Genomic DNA, 23,579 nt, shown 5'->3' on the forward strand with positions numbered 1-23,579 from the left:
CTTCTCCCACCCCTGGTGGGCCCCTCCCCTTCTTTCTGTAACTGTTTACTCCTGTTCTGCCAAGCCCTGTGCCCCTCACTCTGGTCTGACTGGGAGGGTAATTAGGAACAGTCACCAACACCCCCCCCAAGCCATTAGCTCTCAGTGCCGCTTAATTAAGGTAATTAATGTAACATCATCACCTAATGAGTGGTGGCACCGGCTGTAGCTCACCGGGTGGAAGACGCCAGCTGCAGGTGTGGGGCAGGCGGTGGGTGGGGGGGCAGATACCAGGCTGGCTGCCCCCCTGCATGCCTGGGCTGGCTTTACCTGTCCCCCCAAGCCTACCACCCCCACTGATGCCCACTAGGCCAGGCTGGGCCCTGCCCTGGCACTCTCCACAGTGAGGTGAGATGCTGTGGGCTCTGCCTGCCCTGGCCCTGGCCCAGGCATCTGCCCCACCCCGGATACCCACCCCCTCACGTAAGCCCTAGGAAGCCCCGTGTCTGTTGTCTGGTTCTGCCACATTTTTTTTCATCAGATGCAAAAGCTGTTACCAGGCAACCTTGAGAGGAAGACCTGCCACAGCCCTGGATGGCTGTCAAGAAATGTAGCAGACAGATGCTGGCCCCGCCCTCTCCTCCCCCACCACTGGGCAGAGTCCTTGGGGACCCTGTCAACCTGATGGCCTGAGACAGAATCTGAGGCCATGGCAGGGAGGGCCAGATGGGGAGGGACACAGAATCAGACAGCACTGAAGCAGGATTTAAGGTTCTTCCATGGCCAGTTCCGGCCACTTCGGCTCCTATCCAGGCCTCCTGGAAGCACCACACAGGCCACTTGGGGACCTGAAGAATTACTGATACTGCAGACCGATACCCAATGGGTATGTGAAAAACTGAGGCCATCATGGAAAGAGAATTGCCCAAGGTCACTCCATTAATCATTAACTAATGTTTTTTGATGAATGACTTTGTTCCACAAATATGGATCGAGTAATTACTATGTGCCAGGCTCTGTGCTGGGCGCTGGGGACACAGATCTTCAGAATTAGTGGGGGAGACAGAAATAAAAAATGATGACCATCAAAAAAAAAAAAACTACCACAACCACCAATGACCATAAAATACACAGTACTGTTGGCAGTGGGAGTGGGGAGCATGGAGGACCGTAGGAGTTCTAGGATGGGGCACACTACTTTAGCCAGCAGTCCGAGTAGGGGGCTGGTCAGGGAAGGCTTCTGGGAGGTGACGATACCTGCTCTGAAGGCTGAAGGATGAGAGGCCGGCAGCCAAGCCTGGGCTGGGAAGGACCAGGGAAGGCAGACTGGCCCTTGAAGCCTGCCCAGGCAGTTTTGGACAGGTGACTTTATTGCAGAGGAGCAGGAGGTGGGCTTCAGGGCTTCTCGATGGCACTCCTGCTGGAGGCTAGGTCAGCGTAAAATGCTCTCTTGCTCAGAGCTGGATGCTGGGCCAAGCCATGCTGGGCATTGGCAGCAAGATGAGTGAGACTGTTGGCACACTTAGGAGGCTGCCCATTGCTCCTTTAGGCCTGTGGCTTCTCCCCATCGCAGGTAAGCCCCTGCCTGCCCCTCCATGAGTTCACAGAAATGGTTCACACTAGGTGAAAGGGATGGAATCCTGCAAGGGGGATGGGAGGAGCCACGGGAGGAGAGGAACATCTTAAAGACCGATAAATTACAGCCCTGCACTGGTCAGCCTGGCACCAGGCTGAGCCCCTGCCATGTGCCCAGAGTCCTGGCTAAAGACCGGGGCCCTAGGCAAGACCCTTTCAATCCCCTCTTTGTGAGGAATAGTCTCAGGGTTCTAGAATCTCTAATGGCCCAGCTCCCCATGGCTTTAAGATGTTCTTCGTGCCCTCTGAGGGTGAGGGTCTGAGCTGCCTGCAAGAAGAAGGCCAGGGAGGAAGAAGCTTGCCTGTTTTGACCAGGAGTTTGGCATGGGGCTAGGCTCTTTTCAGAGAGATCCAGAGAAGCCCCTTCAGATGGGTGGACTTGAGCTCTGTAGCCCATGAGGGCCCCATTTCCTCTCCAGGCAGCCAGTCTCCCCTGAGGGCTCCAAGCCTTTCTGGGCCTGGCTCATGTCTCTCACTGTGCTGGGCATTCCAAAAGCCTTCCCGCTGCCAGCCCCATCTTGGCTTGACGGCTGTCTGTACCATCTGGAGCCTGGGCACAGCTGCCCACCGTCCCTGCCCTGGTGCCCCAAGTGGCCCCGTTGGAACACTGCTCTCCCAGGCCAGGCCAGCTGCCAATTTGATAACCAGAACCCCCTATCCTCCCAGCCCAGGACCAGGCCTGATGCAGGAGTACGTGGTGGGGCAGTGCGGTGAAATTCCTCAGCAACCTCTTCTCTATTGGCTCCAGGAAGGCCCATGTTGGGGGGCGGGGGCGGTGGTCACAAGGGAGCAGGCAGGTCTAGCCCCATGGATCTAGGCCCTTCTCCCCATCCCTAAAGCAGACCCTGTGCCATCAGGGTTTGCAGACAAGCATCAGTTAAGACAAGGGCATAGAAGCTACAGGACTGGGGTTCCAGTCCTGCCTTTGCAGCCCATCTCTCAGTCAAGGGGCTAAGCCCCTAGCCTTCTCTAGGCCTCTGTCCCGCTCTGTGAAAGGAAGTTGAACAAGATGATGTAAAAGTGTCCTCCACGCCCATCCCTCTGAGTATGGCTCCTTTTCTGGCTGAGAAACTCCCTCACAAGTCAGACTGGGCAGTGGCCCCTCAGCCCCTTGACCCTGTTTCCTGCTTTCTAGCAGCTGGCTTCCTTGGTGGCTCAGACAGTAGAGTCCTCCTGCAATGCAGGAGACCCGGGGTCAATCCTTGAATCGGGAAGATCCCCTGGAGAAAGAAATCGTAACCCACTCCAGTATTCTTGCCTGGAGAATTCCATGGAAGGAGGAGCCTGGCAGGCTCCTGGGGTCGCAAGGAGTCAAACACGATTGAGCGACTCTCACTTTCAGAACTTGGGCCAGGGAGAGGGTGGTTCTTGGGTACCGTGCCTCTCAGGCAGAGCCCTGGCACAGCTGAGGTGAGGTGGCCCACAGCCTGGATGGGGCCCGGGTCACTCCAAAAAAGGGGAAGGAGACCACAGATGCTCCGCCCATTCTGTGCTGAGCCCGTATAGGTGGGATCTAACATAATCCTTACAACCACAACTCACAGACAAAACTGGGACTCAGAGAGGTCATGTGACTTGCCCAAGGACCTATCAGCTAGTCAGTGACAGAGCTGGGATTTGATCCCAAGACTCGACAGGCCCTGTTCTTCCCCTGGCCCAGAAGATTGGCCTGTTCCAAGAGGGAATTCAGCTGGAGACAGTTGGAGAGCTCCATCTGCCACCCCTTTCCTCAGCCCAGCCCTGCCTCCTCCTCTAGGACCCCCCACCTGGAATTCTCCCAGTCTGGGGGCAGAGGCCTGGGATGCATGCATGAAGGCACAGCACTGGACCAGGAAGCAGGAGTCCTGGCTTTGCCTCGGATTCACTGTGAGACTCAAAGAGGACCTCTCAACTTCTCTGATCACAAGATTCCTTTCTCTATAGAGTGGAGGTAAACACAGCCTCCCTGCCTCCTTTATTGAGGTTCTGTGAGATCTGAGAGGATAATGGGTGTGAAAGAGCTTTGAAAACTGTAAAGGATCTCATGGGAGGAACTGTGATTCTACTACTGTTGGAGTGAGGGAGCACGTGGACACGAGGGAACACATATATGTGTGGACACGCATGTGCCAGCTCATGTATTTTAGGGAGTAGTATGCACACAGTGGGTGGCACTAGTGGTAAAGAACCCACCTGCCAATGCAGGAGACATAAGAGATGCAGGTTCGATCCCTGAGTCAGAAAGATCCCCTGGAGGAGGGCATGGCAACCCACTCCAGTATTCTTGTCTAGAGAATCCCCATAGAGAGGAGCCTGGCGGGCTACAGTCCGTAGGGTCACAAAGAGTCAGACATGACTGAAGTGACTTAGCATGCACGCACGCACGTGCATGCAGTGGGCTTATGTCAGAGTACACGCATGACTGTTGGTGACCAGGAGAGCATAGTGGAGCAAGGGCTGTGGTCAGTCTCTGGGGGTGGGACTCAAGTGCTGGGGGAGGGGCTTGCACATGAGTCATCCCTGAGCTCATGGCCTGCCTCTGCAGGCTTATACTCAGGTGATGGTGTGCAAAGCCTTGTGGCACCATCCTGCCTGTGAGTCATACCATTAGAGTATGTTCTGGAGACCGACTGGCAGCTTCCATGGGGACAGAGAGGCCAGGCAAGGCTGACAGTCTGGGGTTGGCAGAGGGCAACCTAAGTCCTCTCCATCTCCATTCCAGGAAGGAGTCAGGACAGAGTCAGCCCCCTCAAAAGCAGCCCTATTTCCTTCCTTGAACTGACCGCCAGTCTGCGGGAAGCCGGGCAGAGTTAGACAGCCCAGGGTCCTGTGGGAATTGCCCTCGCCTCCTTCTGCCTCTGTCTTCCCTGGCCTGGTCCCCAGCTCCCCTCTTGTCACTGGCTAGGGGTGTGGGAAGACAGCCCTCATGAGCAGAGCTGACATTTCAATCTGTCTCCTGAGCTCTTCAGATGCCTGCAAATTACATCAGGACTTCATCACCCCCCCCTTGTCTAACACCCAGCCCTGTCTGGCCCCTGTCAGGCCTGGCCCTCAAACAAGTGACAAATTACATCTGGCCATGGTGGCAGGCCTGCAAGTGGGTGCTTGAAACCCAAGGGGCCAGTGCTGCCTAGACAGCCACTGGGAGAACAGGATGCCTTCTGGATAAGACCCCGAGTAATCAGGCCCACTCCATCCCATGTTCTCATGGCAACCCTACCACCAGGCCAGCTTTGAGGGGGGCATGCTTTCCCCAGATCAGAGAGGGACAGAGGTCTCAGCTCCCAGTTTTCCCAGCTTTATAGGCTTCTGAGAGCTTCCTAGATAGCTCAGTGGTAAAGAATCCACCTGCCAATGCAGGAGATACAGGTTCGATTCCTGGATCAGGAAGATCCCCTGGGGAAGGAAATGGCAACCCACTCCAGTATTCTTGCCTGGAGAATCCCATGGACAGAGGAGCCTGATGGGCTACAGTCCACGGGGTTACAAAAGAGTTGGACTCCACTTAGCGACTAAAAAACAACAGGCTTCTGAGGGGGAAGGCGGCTCAACACCTTTAAAAAAAATCCCAGCCTGGCCAAAAATCACATCCCTCCCAAACCTGATGGACCTGGGGCCTGGGAATAAAGATGTCTAGAAATCTGTCTGCAGGTGACGCCCCCATGAGGCTGGGAGGGAGGGAGCTACCTTGGCCTCCAGTGAGGAAGGCTCTGTTACTTAACACCTGTGCGACCTTTCCAAAGCTCCTTAGCCTCTCCCAGCTTCTGTTTACTTAAGGGGATTTTGCCACCTACCTTCCTTATAGAATTGTGTGTGAAATAATATCTGTAAATAGTCAAAGGTTTGACACATGGTAGGTGCTCTGTGAATGGTAATTATTGGTATTGCTGCCGCTGTGGCTGGCTAAACAGCAGGGTCGGGACCTGGAAGCTGGGGTCAAAAGGGTGTTTAGGAGAGCTAGGAAAAATGCTAAATTCATGTGTATTTCTCTGCCTTTGCTTCCTTAGCAATTTCCCTGCAGTGATGTCATCCCTTCCTCCTCCTCCTCCTAGTACCGCCCCACCCCCTGAAGCACTCTCAGACCCACCTGCTCCAGGCTCTCTCCCCACCCAGCCTACAACCTCCACTCTCCCCTAGAGGATTCCTGCTGCATGCGTTCAGTCCCACTTAAGGCAGAATTATATGCTGCCTGGCATCTCTCGATAATTACAGATTCCACGTGTGTGAGTCTTGTTTGCCCAACTCGAGAATCACAGAATCTCCAAGTTTGAGGGGACCTCCTCCAGCCTCCGCCTGCTGCAGGAATTCCCTGAGGACTGTCCCTGGCAGATGGTCCAGCAGCCTCCACCCAAACATGCCCTGCGCTGCTCTTGGAGGAGCAGCACTTCCGGCCCAGCATCTCTGCCTCGGGCCTTCTCCTCAGCCCCCAAGATCCCCCAGGTCTTTGCTCCCAGGCAGGGGGTCTGCAGGGCACCTCTGCTCTCAGCACTCACAGTCTGAGGGGCTCAGAGCCTAGCACAGCTCTGTCCTCGGACCTCGCTGTTCTCAGCAGCCTCTGGCAAGTGATGTATATCCAGCGACCCGCCCATTCACCCTTTCCATATGTCTTTATTGCAACTGGCCAGTGAAGAGGGTGTGTGCGAGCTAAGTCACTTCAGTCGTGTCTGACTCTCTGCAACCCTATGGACTGTAGCCCACCAGGCTCCTCTGTCCATGAGATTCTCCAGGCAAGAATACTGAAGTGGATTGCCGTGCCCTCTTCCAGGGGATCTTCCCCACCCAGGGATTGAAGCCGTGACTCTAATGTCTCTGCATTGGCAGGTGGAATCTACCACTAGCTCCACCTGGGAAGCCCCAGTGAAGAGGACATCATGATCCAAAATGCTACCTTTAGGCTTTAATAGATAGAGGACAGGTGGGGAGGGCCTGAAGTAAAGGAAGTGACTCTCCGGGCTTTGGAGGCAGAGGATGGTGGCCCTGAGACCTGAAAGAATGAGCAGCTTCAGCAGGAGAGGAAGAAGGGCAGGCATTTCCTGGGCAGGATCCTGGGCATGCAAATGCCCAGAGGAGGGGAGTGAGCATGGCCTGTGGCCGCAGTGAAGGTAAGAGACTGGCATAGCTGCCGAAGTCAACAATGAGCTGGGAAGTTTGGACCTTGTCTTGTGAACAATCTGAAATCACCAACATCTTTGGGTAGAAGAGAGGCATGATCCAATGAGGGACAGCCAGGGCCCGGGAGATGAGTTGGGGATGGACAGGGTGAAGGTCAGGTGGGAAACAATGGAGGGGTGGGGTGCTGGTGGTGGTAATCAGAGCCAAGATGGAGACAAAAGGATGGAGAGAGGAATCAACTGAAATATTCAGGAGGTAAGATTAGGAGGGATTTGGTGACTCACTGGATGCTACTTAACTAGCCCAAGTGGATAATCCATGAAAGTCCTCCCTCAGAGCAACATACTAGGGAACTTTGAAACCTGCCTGCAATGCAGGAGACCCGAGTTCGATCCCTGCATCAAGAAGATCCCCTGGAGAAGGGAATGGCAACCTGTTCCAGTGTTCTTGCCTGGAGAATTCCATGGACAGAGGACCTGGGGGGCTACAGTCCATGGGGTTGCAAAGAGTCAGACATGACATTAACTAACACTTAAACTTGCACTTTGGAAACTATGTTGATCAGTGCTTTGGAATCATGGGGGAAATCTTGTTAAAAAGTGTGTGTGTGTGTGCTGTCGTGTCAGACTCTTTACGACCCCATGGACTGTAGCCCACCAGACTCCTCTGTCAGTGGAATTTTCCAGCAAGAATACTGGAACCGGTTGCCATTTCCCATTCCAGGGGATCTTCCCAACCCAGAGATCAAACCTACGTCTCCTGCGTCTCCTGCATCGGCAGGCAGATTCCTTACCACTAGCACCACCTGAGAAGCCCCCTTGTTAAAATGCAATGGATGATTTAGTAGATCGTAGATGGGGTCTGAGAGTCAGCTCCTGGGTGGTGCTGACACTGCTGGCCCAGGGACCACATTTTGAGTAGCAGAGATTCACACTGGGCCGTTTTATAGATGAAGAAACTAAAGCTCAAATAGTCAGCATATTTGTGCAAGATTACAGGGTTAGAATTAGGCCCCAGACCTCTGGGCTCCTAATCCAATGCTGCTTTACCAGGCCATACACTCACCTGAGCTGAAACCACTCAACCTGAGCCTGGGACTTGATCTCATCTCAGTGCCGGGACTCAAACCCATCTGAAACCCGTGATCTTCCAACTGAGGTCACATGCCTGGTTTCAGGACTTAATGAAGGTCAGTTTCTTTGTGAATGACTGCAGAAGGAATTCAGCAAGAGTCAAAGTGATAGGCAAGAAGTAGATTTATTAACATAAGATTTACTGTTAAGAGATGCAAGTGGGCAGGTGAGGGAACTCTGCCCCGAGGATTAAGTAGGCTATAATTTTATAGTCAAAGGAAAGTAAGGGAGGGAGAAAGACTGCCTCCTTTGAGAAGAAGTCAGGCTTACATCACTAGTTGCTCCTTCATATCGGGCAGGAGAGTGTTCAATCCTATGAGGTCAAACTAGGATTATCGTTGTTGCTCAGTCACTCAGTGGTGTCTGACTATTTGAGACCCCATGAACTGCAGCACACCAAGCTTCCCTGTCCTTCACTACCTCCCAGAGTTTGCTCAAACTCATGTCCATTGAGTCGATAATGCCATCCAACCATCTCATCTTCTGTCGCCACCTTCTCTTCCTGCCGTCAATCTTTCCCAGCCTCAGGGTCTTTTCCAATGAGTCGGCTCTTGGTGGACAAATTGTTGGAGCTTCAGCTTCAGCATCAGTCCTTCCAGTGAATATTCAGGGTTGATTTCCTTTAGGATTGACTGGTTTGATCTCCTTGCTGTCCAAGGCACTCTCAAGAGTCTTTAGCACCATGGTTCGAACGCATCAATTCTTTGGATTATCATAGCACTTATTCAAAACAGTAGAAGGTTGTTCGTTTTTTTATTTTTTTTTCCCTTTACCTAATGGCCTGGGGCATGTCTCATGCCTTTATTTATGGCTTTATGGTTAAGCAAGCCTGCTTCATTTCACGATGTTCCAATAGCTTTCTTGAGTGATCATTAACTTAGAGTGGTGTCCCAAAGTTTCCTAGGTTTCCCCTCTCTATCCATAGTCTCCTCCTGGGACTTCTTTAGCTACCTGTTTAACTATCCTATTCTAATCCTATCACTACCATTTCTCCTCTGGGCAGACGCTGTTGCTGTCCAATCCTTGTTTGACTGAATGAAGGCATGGAGCCCAGAAGGATGCTCCAGGGATTGAAGGACTAAGGATTGGAGCGATGGCGGGGGGCCTGTGACAGACAGGAAACGATCAGAAGGGAGGGGTGTGGTGTAAGACCAGGCTGAGCAGTCAGCAGGGGCCAAGTGGGGCAGGGACCCCAGGGCCGCAGCAAAGAGCTTGGACTAGATACTATGGTCTTTGTGGGCTCACTGGAAAGTCATGGAGGATTTAAATAAGGAAGCACCATGAGCACCCACAGATCGGGTCTATTCCGTGGCTGCAGTTCAGATAATAGTGATGTAGAGGAAGGAGTGGGGTGAGCCCTGCAGGCAGAAAGGCTGGCAGGAGCCTGCTGCATTGGTCCAGGGGAACAGTAAGAGTGAGGACTGTGGGGAGCGGACAGTGAACAGAGCTGGGGGCCAGTTGACAGGATGGAATGACTGACTGGATGTGGAATATGAGGCAGGGTTTCTAACTTGGGCTTGCAGATGGATAGTGAGGTCATTCCCTGAGCTAGGGAGCCAGGAGAGCTGCCAGTTGAGGAAAGAGAAGAAGAGAAGAGGGTTTGAGGCAGACTGGGTGAGGATGCCTGTGAGGCATCCAGCAGGGGATTTTCAGGGGAAACTGGGCTCATGGGTCTGATGTTTAAGACCCCACCTTGCTGACCAGGACCCTGGACACCACTTAGTTCAACCCACCCACTGCATCCCCACTTTACAGATGAGAAAACAGCCTGGAGCAAGGAAGGGACAGGAAGCATATGGTGTAGTTGAAAAGCTTTGGAAAACAGAAGTAAAGTGAAAGTCGCTCAGTTGTGTCCGACTATTTGCAACCCCATGGACTGTATAGAATTCTCCAAGTCAGAATCCTGGAGTGGGTAGCCTTTCCCTCCTCCAGACGTGTTTACAAATCCCACTTCTGCCAATCTCTGGGTGCATGCGTATGTGTGCTCAGCTGTGTCTGACTCTTTGCAACCCCATGGACTGTAGCCTGTCAGGCTCCCCTGTCCATGGAATTCTCCAGGCAAGAATATTGGAGTGGGTTGCCATTCCCTTCTCCAGGGGGCTCCCAACCCAGGGATCAAACCCGTGTCCCCTGCGTCTAGATTGGCAGGTAGATTCTTTACCATTGCACTGCCTGGAATGCCCTATAATCTCTCTGTGACCTTGAATAATATACTTAGTATCTCTGAACTTCAGGTCCCATTTCACAAGGTTACTGGGGAGGTAAAATGAGATCTTGCTGCACTGAGGGGCCTAGCTCCGGGTTGGGGGCTCCAATGCCCAGGAGGCACTGAGGACTGGCCATGCCTCAGGGCCTGCAGGAGCCTGAGGGCAGCAGGGCTCAATCAGTAAAAAGAAGCCTGACCCTTCTGCTTTGCTCTGTCTATCCCACGGGCAGGTCCAGAACATCAGCCTCCGAGAGGGGGAGACCGTGACTGTGGAGGGCCTCGGGGGGCCAGACCCACTGCCCCTGGCCAACCAGTCCTTCCTGCTGAGGGGCCAAGTCATCCGCAGCCCCACCCACCAGGCAGCCCTGAGGTTCCAGAGCCTCCCACCCCCTGCTGGGCCTGGCACCTTCCATTTCCACTACCAAGGTAGGCCTGGGGAGCTGAGGGCAGGACCAGTCCGGACTGGCTGCCCTATTGGGGGTCTCTGGTGCTATTACAGCCTGGGGGGGAACACGGAGAGGCTAGTAACATACACTGGGGTGAGCATGGCCCATCTGATACCTCCCGGATGTTCCCTCCTACCCTATCACCCACCAGAGAACTCGTCCCAAAGGGGGACTGACACAGAATCAGGTAGCCCTGGGTGTGTCCATTGCCACTCATTCGTTCATTCAGTAAACTTTTCCTAGGCATCTGCTCCTTGCCAGGCCTGTGCTGGAGACTGGCAGTATTAAGATCCAGCCTAGTCCTTGCCCTCAAGGAATTCAGAATCTCCACAGCAGGCAGACACTTAACAGGCAGTTAACAGAAGCCCTCTTCCCAAATGCCAGGGGGTCAAGGTCAAAGGGGCTTGATGGCTGACCATCTATCTAGAGGTCCTTACCTACCACCCTGGCCTTCCTGAACTGTCTCACCCACCCTGGACCTGGCCCATGTCCCAGTCAGCTCAGAATACCTCTGGAAATAGGAGAGTGGTATGACGTAATAGGAAAATCACAGACTCAAGAGAAGGGCAGATCTGCGTCTGAATCTCCTTCCCCCTGGCTATCAACCTTACGCAAGTCATTTGACCTCTCTAACCCTCTGACCTCTTTTCCTCCACTGTAAAATGAGACCAAAACAGCAAGTCCACAAAGCCATGGTGGACAACTGTTTAGCACTCATTCATGAGAAAACCGGAAACTATATTAAAGAGCTGGCAGGATGGGAAAGGGAGGAAAAGCAGCTCTGTCCCTCTCCTACCAGGATCCCTCCCGGCCCCTTCTTCTCCAGGCAAAGTCTCCTCGATCCCTTGCACTGCTGTGACAAGGTAACCAGTTCAAACTGGGGAGTGCTAATGGGGAGATAATTGATGAGAACAATTGCCTTGATCACCAGGGACCACTTCCCCACTCCTCTGGAGATGGGGATGCTTGGTCCTCCCCTTAAGGAGTACCCACACCTTCCTGGCCTCTCCACCTAAACTGGGGAAGCAGTCTGGTGTGGTAATAGGGAGCCTCGTAGTCATCAGGGTTTGGCCAGGGGCTTGTCAGAGACAAGGGACCAGCTTGCCTTGAGGCAAGGGCCCTAATGGCTCATCAATCCTCCCTAGCAGCAGGCATAATTTCACGCCAAGGTAACCTTCTCAGTAGCTACAGATTCCTTTGCACAAATCCTCGGACCTTCTCTCTGTTGGGCCAGACAAAGGTGGCTGAAATGCAGCAAGGTGGAGGCCTGGTGAGGGGTGCGGACCCCAAGGAGGGGCTGGGAAAGCTGGCCCAGTCCTGCATCTTTCTCAGTTCCCAGAAGCCCTCCCTCCTCGGCCCAGTTTTTGTCAATGATCAGCTCTTTCCTTAATGAGTGTAATTCCCCTAATTATAGGCTGTAATTAGCCCTGATCCCAGAGATGGGAACAGGAGGAGTGTGCGCTCATACGCGCGTCTCCCCGGGCTGGAGAAAGAGGGTGCCAGAAGAGGGGGTGAGGGGCCCCGGACCCACAGCCCTGCCAGAGCTGTCCAAGAGAATGTTGGAGATCACGAGGCAGGGGTCTCATCTGCAGAACGAAGTTCCAGCTCCCCTCCCACAGCCTCAGGCAGGGTGAAGAAGCAGAGGGCCTTGCCAGGCATCCCCCTCCTCCCTCCTGAATATTCCTGGCACTGGACTTGGCCCCAGAAACAGATGCCAGGGAGAAAATAGCTCAACAGATTGCAGCGATGCAGGCTCCCCGGGAACAGTCGTCATGGCAACAGGAGGAAGCTCGTCCTGGGAAGCGGCACTTTACCCACCATGGAGTCTGGGGGCTTCATCGTCTGCCCCCAGCCTCCTGCTCTCACCTCACACCAGCCCCATTTCCTAATCTGTGAAATGGGGGGTCTCCGTTCCAAGAGTTATGGGGAAGATTGAAATACAAGTGCTGAGCATGCCATCTGCCTCATGACCTAGACCGCCCTGGGTGTCATTCCCCCTCCATTCTGGGTAGAGTGTCCCATCCCACCCCAGCCTGGGGTTCCTCCCCAGATCACTGTGAGTGGCCACCCTGTACCACCACCCAGGGCAGCCTTGGTTATTACTCCCAGGTTTCTCTGATTCTTGAGCCCACATTTCTACTTCAACTGGGAAAGCAGGTGGGAAAGGGGAGAGAGAAAGCAAGTGGGCTCCAGAGCCAGGAGCTTCAAGTGCCCACTCTACCGCTTACTGACTGTGATCAGGCCAAGTCCCTCCATCTCTCTGAACCTTAGTTTTTTCCTCACCTGAAAATGAGTTAATAAACCCTAGCTTCCTCCTAAGCATCAAGTAAGAAGAGTGTGAAGGCAATTTTTTTTTTTTACTTAGTTCCCCAACTTAGTTCCCTGTCCCCTGCATTGGAAGCACAAAACCTTAACCAGTGGACCGCCATGGGAGTCCCATAAAGGCACTTTAGAAGCTGGAAGGTGCTCCCTTTCCCTTGCAGATGTGAAGTGCTTTTATTAATCAAAACTACAAACAATAACAGCATCTGGTGTTGTTCTGTGCCAGGGCTTCTCTGGTAAACAGAGAAGTAAACAATCTGCCAGGAGTGAGGGAGACTCCAGTTCTATCCCTGGGTCAGGACGATCCCCTGGAGAAGGGAATGGCTACTTAGTCCAGTACTCTTGCCTGGAAAATCTCATGGACAGAGGCTATGATCCATGGGGTTGCAAAAAGTCAGACAACTAAGTGACTAACACTTTCACTTTCCCTGTCCCAGAAGTATTAGTGAAGGTTCAAATATATAAGGTTCAGACACTGCACATGTATCTTCTCATGTAACAACATAGAATGCAGAGTGGGTAAACAAGGAAACTGAGGCACAGAGAAGTTAGGTAAGTTGCCCAAAGTGGCATATCAAGGAGAGGATCCTGTATTCAAACCCAGGCAGTCTGACCTCAGAGCCCACCTCCTGAGCACTGCCCCCATACAGCTGACTGCCAGTCACAAGCCAGCACTCACTGGCCATTCTTCTAAAAACTCTGTGAGAGAGGGAAAGGTAGGAATGGTCTCCCCTTTTCACAGACCTAGTAACTAAGGCCAGGCCAGGTGAAAATCACAAAACTTGTGATGACTCAAAGATAAAGAATCTGCCTACAGTGCAGGAGACACAGGAGATGTGGGCTAGATCCCTCGGTCAGGAAGATCCCCTGGAGTGGGAAATGGCAACCCACTCCAGTATTCTTGCCTGGAGAATCCCATGGACCAAGGAGCCTGGCGGGCTACAGTCCATGGGGTTTTGCATAGAGTCAGATATGACTGAGCAAGTAAGCATTGGCATTGACATTGTGTCTGGATCCTGGTCTGCCCAGAAGCAGCCCTTTCCTATATTCATACAAAGACACCCAGAGGCTAGTAGAGTTCCTGCCTGGACCTCACTTCCCATCCTCCTAGTGCTATCAAGTGAGGGTGGGCCTCCTCCACCCCCAAGACCCAGGAGTGGTTTCTCAGTCTAGACGGTTCTCATCTCTCCCAGTACCCCCAGGGATTTCAGGCTCCATAGCCCAGACTCTTCACTCAGCCCTTCTCCTTGACCCCTCCAAGGCCTTCTTCCCCACCTCTCAGCCCTGGTCCCCATTTTTAGCTAAGGCCCCAGCTTGGCACTGGATTGGGATTTGCTGGGTTGTTTTATGGGATTTGCTGCCACCATTCGGTCATACTTGATACGACAATTTCAAAAGTTAAGTTTCCCAGGGCAACTTATTCCTCCCACAACTTCCATGAAGTTGCATCCTGCTTCCCCACCTGGGACCCGTTCTGTTTTTCAAAGTCCACAGCTCTTGTCATCAAGCTTTTTAGCATTTCTCAGTGAATACTGGGAAAGTTTTTACTGTCTGACTTTGGTGTTTCCTGCTGTAATTCATCTTTGTCCCTTGCAGAAAAAATAATATCAATACTTCACATCAGTATAGGCTTTTCACTATTTCGAGTGCTTTCACATCTATAAGTCATTCAGTACACACTTCTCGGTTCCAGGGATACCAAGTTGAATAAAATACTCCCCATTTATTCTCACAATAACCCTGTAAGTGGGCTGACGTCGTGAACCTCATTTAACAAATGAGGAAACTAGGACACAGAAAGGCGAAGTAACTTGCTTGGAGTGTCAAAGCTTGGAACCCAAGGCTCCAACTTCCAGCTCTGTGCTTGCTCCAGCCCAGGCTGCCGGAAGTATCACTGACACCTTCTGGGGAGGGGATCAGAGTCTTCCGGAATTCCTGATGCTTCCTCTGACACCTTGAGGCAGGCCGGGGCAGGCCCCTTTTGGCCTGGCTATGACTCAGCCCCCTCAACATACACATACACATGTCACTCATTCTCTCTCTGCAGCCTATCTCCTGAGCTGCCACTTTCCCCGACGTCCAGCTTATGGAGCTGTGACTGTCACCAGCCTCCACCCTGGAGGTAGTGCCCGCTTCCGCTGTACCACTGGCTACCAGCTGAAGGGTGCCAGGCTCCTTACGTGTCTCAACGCCACTCAGCCCTTCTGGGATTCTCAGGAGCCGGTCTGCATCGGTGAGTGGCCCCCGGTGACTCAATGCCAATCAGGGAAGTGAGGTGGGGGGCTCATTCCCGCTTTCTGTTGCGGTCTGGCACCTCCATTTGCTCTCCATAACGAAGCCAGAAAATGGCCTCACCCCTCAGTAGCATTCCCACAACCTGCACTTCTTGAGCACTTACTATATGGAGGCACCACAGGTATACCGAGTGGAATTAAACAGGGACCGTGCCCTCAAGGAGCCCACAGTTCTAGGATATGAGAGAGGGAGACAGCCCCTGGGGCACCAACTTCCAGAGCAGGAAGTTAAAAGTATGGATGAAGAGACAGAGTGACCTGGAATGGGTGGAAAGAGTTGTTCTTAGCTGGGTGCTTAGGAGGCTTCCTGGGTGGAGTGGCTTTGAAGGTTTCAGTGGAGGGAACAGTGTGGGCAGTGACCCCGAGGTGAGAGGGGGAGGGAGCATTTTAGGGACAAAGAAAACAGCCAGGTTTGGCTGAGGCCTGAGACAGGGGCAGAGGGAGATGGGAGGGCCTTGAATGTCAGGCCAAGACACTGGGTGGAGAGCTGTTGACATTTTGTGAGACAGGGAGGGAGGGGTTCAGAACTGTCCCTCAGGAGAGATAGGCAGGCGGTGTCTGGAAGCTCACAGCCAGCCAGGCAAGAGGGTTTGAATTTAGACAGTGACTTTGGGAATGAAGAGGTGGGAAGAGGTTCCAGAGACCCAGACGAGGGAAAGGGGGGACATAGGAGACTTCTAGGTTCTGGTCCTGGGTGATCAGAGAGTCTGAGATTGCTGCCAGTGAAGAGGGGCTTGTTGACAGAAGTGAGATGGAGTGTTTTGTTTGCAGGGTGAAAGGCAGCTTGGGGTTTTGATACTTATTTCATCCTATAAACTCTTTCTGGGCCTCAGGCCAAAGTGGGTGTGAGTAAGCCAGACGTGGGCTCTGCCCTCAAGGAGCTCTCTGTTCGGCGGGAAGACTGGAAAGCAACCCAGGAAGTTCAGGGCAGATGGTGCTGTGATGGGGTAAACTCGGGGCACCATGGAGATCCAAGCTGGGGGAGTAGGGGAGAGCTGCTTGAAACTGAGGAAGGAGGTCAAAAAAACTTCCCAAGGAGAAGGCAGGGAAGGGTGACGGGCACGTCAGAGCTCCGGGAAGTGGAATGGATTCCTGGAACAGCACATGCAGAGATGCGGAGACATGAAGCGGCACGCCACAATGAGGACACAGCGGGGCGCGCCTCAAGAAGACAGTGTACCGGGAAGTGCTGAAGCTGAGACAAGAGAGAGTGGGGTTTATAAAGGGCTCAAACCCCGTCTTGAGCTTCGACTTTATCTCGAGTGTAACAGGGAGCCACTGAGGAATTTAAGTGGAGGATGGGGCATAGTCAGATTTCAAGGGCAGTGCCATTCCGAGACCAAGCAGAAAGGCGAGTCTGCCCTCTCTGCAAAGAAGCAGAGAAGCAACTCACCAGCACCCCTTCCGTGGGAGCTTTATTAGGTTAAAATACTCTTCAGTCTGAACACTTGGAGACAAAGGCACTGCGTCTTGGCCGGGGTAGCCTGGTCTCTGAGAGCTGGCAGAGTCCAGAGCTGTGGGTCCAGGAAAGGAAAGTGCTACCCGGGACCAGCCAGAGTCCTATTGCCCGCGACTTCTTCTCTGGCCCCATTTAACTGCCAGGAGCTTGTGGCCAAGTAACTCAGCAGCCCTTGATGATGGGGAAGGGTGAGTTGCCGAGCCTCTGCTAAGGAAGAGGGCCCCGTCCCAGGCCAGAGGGACCAGTGCTGGAAAGGGGTCAGCCTGTCTTTTGACAGTAGCAGTGATGCTGATTCAAGACTGTCTCCTGGCTAACAAGGCCTGCTACAGGCACAAGGTTTGGAGGTGAAGGGCATGCCCACCAGGTGCTGTCATCCCTGATCTAGTCCTTCTCTCTTTTTCATAGTCATTCATTCATTTTATCCAAAAAAAACATTGAATACCAACTCTGTCTCTGGTTTGAAAAGACCTGGCCCCTGCCCTGGAGGGCCTAGTTAAGGGACATCTCCAAAAATAACTGGTTTAGGAAGCTGGTCTGAGACAGAGGCAGCAGATAAATCCAAGAAGGTTGGAACCCTGGGAAGGGGAATAAAGTTCATCTGGGAGGGGGAATCAGGGAGGGCCTCCCTGAGAAGTCAGCAGTGAGGAAAGGTGACTCACCCAGGGCCACGTGGCTCAGCAGCCGCAGATTCCCCTTAGTCAAGGGAGTTGCACATGAATGGTCCTGGAGGAGAGAAAGGTTAGGAGGTTGGCTGCCTGGAGCTGCAGGGTCACAGGGGCAAAGGAATGACCTCCAGAGCCGTGAAGGCAAGCTCCCTGCTGCCCCGTGCAGAAGGTATGGAGCTGGGACGGGCGCGGAGGCTTGCTAGGCCATCTAGGGTCCAGCCGGGGCCCAGCCCACAGTGCGGCCGGTCTCACAGCTGCCTGCGGTGGAGTGATCCGCAACGCCACCACCGGCCGCATCGTCTCCCCCGGCTTCCCGGGCAACTACAGCAACAACCTCACCTGCCACTGGCTGCTTGAGGCTCCCGAGGGCCAGCGGCTGCACCTGCACTTTGAGAAGGTTTCCCTGGCCGAGGATGACGACAGGTGAGGGGGGTGTCCTGGTGGGATCGGAGTGCCTGGCCTGGTAGTACCCCACCGGAGGGATGGTACCCAAGCCTGGGGCCTCACCCCACCCAACCCAGCAACCAGCCACGCAGCTGCCGCTCTCGTGGCCCAGGCTCATCATCCGTAATGGGGACAACGTGGAGGCCCCGCCCGTGTATGATTCCTACGAGGTGGAGTACCTGCCCATTGAGGGCCTGCTCAGCTCCGGCCGACACTTCTTCGTGGAACTCAGTACTGACAGCAGTGGGGTGGCGGCGGGAATGGCCCTGCGCTACGAGGGTGAGCCTGCTGGGGCCTAACCGGGGGCGGGGGTCTCCAGCCCAGGGTCTCTTCTCACACCCTCCCTCTCTGCCTTGATTCCCTCATCACGCCTTCCAATTCGCCCCTTGCTCACCTGCCACCCAGGTCCTCTCTCCTTACTCATCCCCTGAAGTTCAGGATTCCACTCCATCTTTGCAGGAGACCCCTGCCTGGACCCAGGCCCTCTGGTCCAAGAGAATCAGTTCTGTAGAGTTTGAAGAATAAAAATAGCCCCAACCCTTACGGAAGAACTGCTGCAGGAGACATTCTAGCACCACTCATGCAAGCATGTGTTCATTAATTTATTTTAAAAAAAAAAAAAAAAACACATGTATTGAGCACCTTCTGTGTATTAAGCACAAACTCAGCACTGAGAATACAATGGTGATGGCCTCCTGAGGATAGATGCTCTGGGCTGCTCCACCCCCTGCTCCAAACCCAGACACACATCTGTCATCAGGAAGAGAAAGGCCCTGGGGAGGGAAGTAGGACGACTGCCCCCTGTTTGCCCCGGTTGAGCTGAGCTGGGCTGGGTCCTGTGGTTTGCAGCCTTCCAGCAAGGCCATTGCTATGAGCCCTTTGTCAAATACGGCAACTTCAGCAGCAGCGCACCCTCTTACCCTGTGGGGACCACCGTGGAGTTCAGCTGCGACCCCGGCTACACTCTGGAGCAGGGCTCCATCATCATTGAGTGCGTGGACCCCCACGACCCCCAGTGGAATGAGACAGAGCCCGCCTGCCGAGGTCAGTAGGCATCAGAGGCTAGGCCTGCTGGGGGCAGGGAGCTGGGTGGGCACGAGGCAGCCGGCCACAGGGCCTGGGACCACAGGGCCCGGTGACACATGTGATTGAAACTCCCCCACCCCAAGGAGGAGGTGGGGGGTCCCAGCAGTGGGCAGGCACTCCTGTGGGCAGGAGGCAGCCCCAGGCTGCGGGGGGTGGGGGCGGGGGGGGGACGCCGAGGGGATGCGGCTCCCCTGCCTTCCAGCCGTGTGTAGTGGGGAGACCACAGACTCGGCCGGCGTGGTGCTCTCCCCCAACTGGCCAGAGCCATACGGCCGTGGGCAGGACTGCATCTGGGGTGTGCACGTGGAGGAAGACAAGCGCATCATGCTGGACGTCCGAGTGTGAGTGCCCGCTGGGCTCAGCCAGGCTGCCTCCCGGGATCTGGGGCCCTCTCTCAGCCATCCTGTCCTGGGGGCCCCCCCGGCCCGCCCTGCCTGACGGTTCCCCTCCACAGGCTGCGCATAGGCACAGGTGACGTGCTGACCTTCTATGACGGGGACGACCTGACAGCTCGGGTCCTGGGCCAGTACTCTGGGCCCCGTGGCCACTTCAAGCTCTTTACCTCCATGGCTGATGTCACCATTCAGTTCCAGTCGGACCCCGGGGCCTCAGTGCTCGGCTACCAGCAGGGCTTCGTCATCCACTTCTTTGGTGAGCTTGCCCCTGCCCTGACCTGCTGCGGGGGGTAGAAGCGACGCCAGGGTGCAGACCCCCAGCCTCGGCAAGTCAGAAAGGCCAGGGAGGAGAGGAGTCTGAGCACTCTTATCTGATTGGGGGAAGCTGGGACATTCCAGGCATCACCTTCGGGAAGCTAATCTTATTCTCCATCTCCCCTGAGGGCCCAGTGAGAGGAAGCAAGCCTCTGCTAAAGGGAGCTGGGTAGACAGTGGGAAGAACTTCCTAATAGAAACAGGGAACTGAGGAAAGGCCTTCATTTCTACCTTTCTGACAATCTTTGACAGAAGTGACCGTTTTCCCCACCCTACCCGGCTCCTCTCTCAAGGCTGAGGAATTGGCCAATGTGCTTTTGGAAGTAAGGCCAAAGCTTAGGTGATGACCCTGGAGCCTAGGAGACAGGCAAGGAGGGACCCCTGAGCAGGAAGGCATGATCACTGAACCTGCCCAGGCCAGCCCAGGCCTGGACGAATTGGCAGGAGCTGGCGTGCCCTCGAGGGGAGGGAGGCTGGCACAGTCTCCCTTGGGTGCTGCTGAGGGCCTGCATCTTGCTGCCCCCAGAGGTGCCCCGTAATGACACATGTCCGGAGCTACCTGAGATCCCCAATGGCTGGAAGAGCCCGTCGCAGCCTGAGCTGGTGCATGGCACCGTCGTCACCTACCAGTGCTACCCTGGCTACCAGGTGGTGGGCTCCAGCGTCCTCATGTGCCAGTGGGACCTCACCTGGAGTGAGGACCTGCCCTCATGCCAGAGGGGTGAGTGTACCTGCTCCGCACGCTCTCCCCAGTGCAACCTACAAGCCTCTCTCCTGGATTCTGATCCAGACTCTAGCTGTTATTAGCTGGTAGTCATAGCCTCAGTTGCCTCATCTGTGAAATGGGATCATACCTTCTCAGGGTTATCCACCAAGTACTCCAAGTTTTCCATTCCTGGTATGTGGCCCATCACTGTTTGTTGATTCTGGTGAATGGGGAGGGGGACAGATGGAGAGAAAACACCAGCACAATGGTAGGGGCAGATAAATAGGGGTGGAGCCCTGTGCTATGAAGATGTTGGCAGGCCTGAAACCAAACCAGTATGCAGTGGTTTTTGTTGAGTTCTACTTGGGCCTCTTCCCTCTGTCATTCCCTACCCTCAGTGACTTCCTGTCATGACCCTGGGGACGTGGAACACAGCCGACGCCTCATATCGAGCCCCAAGTTCCCCGTGGGGGCCACCGTGCAGTATATCTGTGACCAGGGTTTTGTGCTGACGGGTAGTGCCCTCCTCACCTGCCATGACCGCCAAGCCAGCAGCCCCAAGTGGAGCGACCGGGCCCCCAAATGTCTCCGTGAGTGTCAAACGGGGAGGTGGGAGGCTGCTGCCTCTGGCGGCTGGGGGTCCGGCACCCTCACTGGGCCCTGCCTGTTTTGCAGTAGAACAGCTCAAACCATGCCACGGCCTCAGTGCCCCTGAGAATGGTGCCCGCAGTCCCGAGAAGCGGCTGCACCCAGCGGGGGCTACTGTCCACTTCTCGTGTGCCCCTGGCTACGTGCTGAAGGGCCAGGCCAGCATCAAGTGTGTGCCCGGACACCCCTCACATTGGAGTGACCCCCCGCCCATCTGTAGGGCTGGTGAGTGTCCTGCCATCTGCTGAACCTCTGCCTGGCCCACGGGGCTACCCTGGCAAAGATGTCACAGGCCGAGAACCAAAACCCCCTGCCCACGCACCCCCACTTCTTGTTATTCTTGGTCTCCCGGCTGTCTGCCAGATCCTTCTGACCTGGTGACAAACTCTGGGGTGGGCTCCCCTTGGACAAATTCCTCCCCATGACCAGCCCACTCCCTGCCTTTGTGGTCTGGCTCTTTGGGCTCACCCACTGCCCTTGGCCCTCCCTTCTTATTCCAGCCTCTCTGGACGGCTTCTACAGCGGCCGCAGCCTGGATGGTGAGCCCCCAACCTCCTCGAGGGTCAGGGAAATAATTTCCCTGCCCCTTGTTCTCACAGCTTCCAGGCTGTGGGCTCCCCAAGGAGGGAGGGCAGAGAAAGAGAGAGATCTGGGACTAGGAGGGGGCAAAAAGCTCCTTCCCCACCAGCTAGAGGGAGCTGGCGGCTGGCTGCCCCTGGGCAGAGACGAGGGGATGTGGGACCCAGGCGACAGGGCCCTCTGCCCTAGCCCCATCCTCTGTGCTTTCAGTTGCCAAGGTGCCAGCTGCCTCCAGCACGCTGGATGCTGCTCACATCGCAGCTGCCATCTTCTTGCCGCTGGTGGCGATGGCGCTCTTGGTGGGAGGTGTGTACCTCTACTTCTGCAGGTGAGTCCAGCTTCCCTGCCTGCCCTGCACCCCTGACCCGCTCCTGCCCAGCACTCCTGACTCCTAGGCTTCTCTGCTGCACAGGCTCCAGGGGAAGAGCCCCCTGCAGCTGCCCCGGACACGACCCCGCCCTTATGACCGCATCACCGTGGAGTCAGCGTTTGATAATCCAACTTACGAGACTGGAGTAAGTACCCAGGCCAGGCTCGACACCCTAGTCAGGACCCAATTCTGTGCCCCCTTGGCCAGGTACCCCTGCGGGTCCTGCCAAGCCCTTTCACTCTTTCCTTTTTCCTCAGGAAGGTGGATTGTGGGCTGGCGAGCCTTTGACAAGTTTCCAACTCCCAGAAGTCTCTTTCCTTTGCAGGAGACGAGAGAATATGAAGTCTCCATCTAGGTGGGGCGGCCTGGGGAAGCCGGCTCCGCCCTGCATCCGAGTCTAGCAGCAGAGCTCCCAGCTTCCTGCTCCCTTGCCCTCCACCTCCTGTACATACCACCTGGGAAGAGATGCCGCCAGTCCCTCAAGAAGTTGTGCGCTTCCCGCCTGCACTACCCACCGGGGCCTATTTTCTTGGGACCACTGCCCACTTAGGGCCCTTCCTTGGGTCCAAGTCAGGGGCATCTGCCTCCAGGCCAAACACAGCTGGAGCACACGCACCAAGAACCAGCATTCTCCTGACCCTCTCTCAGGCCTGGGACCTCCAGGCTGGAATTCACAGGCAGGGCGGAGTACCTCCCTCCATGTGACCACCCTCCAGCCCTGGCATGCAGCAGCCCTGGCATGACAGCGGCGGAAACTGTGCCAGGGTGCTCCTCACAGGGCCGTTGCCAGTGGCCAAAAGCGCTCTCAACAGTGACCTCTGGGTAGTCCTGGCATGCTGACATCAGTCCCCTGGGGGGAATCTCTAGTCTTTCTCTAAGGCCCCAGGAATGGTCAGTTCTGCCTCCTGCCCCTTCCTGGTGGAGGCAATAATGCTAAGGGATCGTAAGGGATTTAGGGACTCTACCCCAAGCTCAGGTTGGGCTTCCCTAGGCCACACCACTCATGCTCCACACCAAAGCAGGACACCCACCGCTGCTCCCCTGGCGGCCCTACACCCTAAGAGAGGGAGACCCTCCCCTGACATCAGTCCGGCTGTGAAAAACACCCTCTTGCCCACCTTCCCCTCCTCCAGTCCCAGCGACCTGTCAGGCTTCCCTCCTGGCAACTGCGTTTTGGGATAAGGGGAGTGGCAGGCATATTCTAGAGATGAGCAGAGGTCCACGGGTGCAGGAATTTGGCATGGAACAGGGGGTCAAAGCATCCCAGGGAGAGGCCCAGGAGTTGGCTGCAGGCTACTTTGTACATGTAATGTATTATAGGGGGTCTGGGCTCCAGTCAGAGAACAATCTTCTATTTCTGTTGTTTCCTTATTAAAATGGTGTTTTTGGAGAAAAAAAAAAAAAAAAAGCAATGGCCTGGTGGATGGTGCTTTCTTGGAGTGAAGGGAGACGGGAGACAAATGGGATATGGACTTGAGGGTCAGAAGCCATGCTAAACCTACCAACTGATCATCTCCAGACTTTATCAAAAACCAGTCATGGGAATTTCCTGGAGGCTCCAGTGTCGGATTCAGCACTTTCACTGGACAGCCTGGGTTCAATCCTTGATCACAGAACTAAGATCCTGCAAGCCCCACATGCAGTCAAGCCAACAAAAACAAAATGTAACCACATGCCAGTGCCTCAGGGACTACTGTCTCAACAAGATCAGTGTGACAGTTGGCATGTGCAGTGAGAGGCCCCAAGGTTGGTGCCACAGGGGTATGGGAACCCAGAAACAAATGCTCAGCCATCCCAGTGCTTCAC

The 23,579-nt window shown here is 54.8% G+C and overlaps 1 protein-coding gene across 3 annotated transcripts in view; it reads left to right on the top strand.

Annotated features, from left to right (window-relative positions):
- SEZ6 (seizure related 6 homolog) overlaps positions 1-23,163 on the top strand; it is a 47,760-nt gene extending 24,597 nt beyond the window's left edge. The window contains exons 4-17 of one of the 3 annotated variants that reach the window (XM_043479378.1): positions 10,275-10,470; positions 14,860-15,045; positions 17,485-17,653; positions 17,787-17,953; positions 18,524-18,718; positions 18,963-19,101; positions 19,215-19,411; positions 19,997-20,191; positions 20,575-20,766; positions 20,852-21,049; positions 21,325-21,363; positions 21,614-21,731; positions 21,816-21,918; positions 22,083-23,163. In XM_043479378.1, coding sequence (XP_043335313.1) covers positions 10,275-10,470; positions 14,860-15,045; positions 17,485-17,653; positions 17,787-17,953; positions 18,524-18,718; positions 18,963-19,101; positions 19,215-19,411; positions 19,997-20,191; positions 20,575-20,766; positions 20,852-21,049; positions 21,325-21,363; positions 21,614-21,731; positions 21,816-21,918; positions 22,083-22,115 — 2,127 coding nt within the window. In that variant the 3' untranslated portion in view covers positions 22,116-23,163. The remainder of the gene's footprint in view (positions 1-10,274; positions 10,471-14,859; positions 15,046-17,484; positions 17,654-17,786; positions 17,954-18,523; positions 18,719-18,962; positions 19,102-19,214; positions 19,412-19,996; positions 20,192-20,574; positions 20,767-20,851; positions 21,050-21,324; positions 21,364-21,613; positions 21,732-21,815; positions 21,919-22,082) is intronic. The other 2 variants (XM_043479386.1, XM_043479394.1) reach the window with 2 other exon arrangements.
- The last annotated feature ends 416 nt before the right edge of the window (positions 23,164-23,579 follow it).

Source organism: Cervus canadensis, chromosome 1 (genome assembly GCF_019320065.1).
Source record: "Cervus canadensis isolate Bull #8, Minnesota chromosome 1, ASM1932006v1, whole genome shotgun sequence".
NCBI classification, from domain to species: domain Eukaryota; kingdom Metazoa; phylum Chordata; class Mammalia; order Artiodactyla; family Cervidae; genus Cervus; species Cervus canadensis.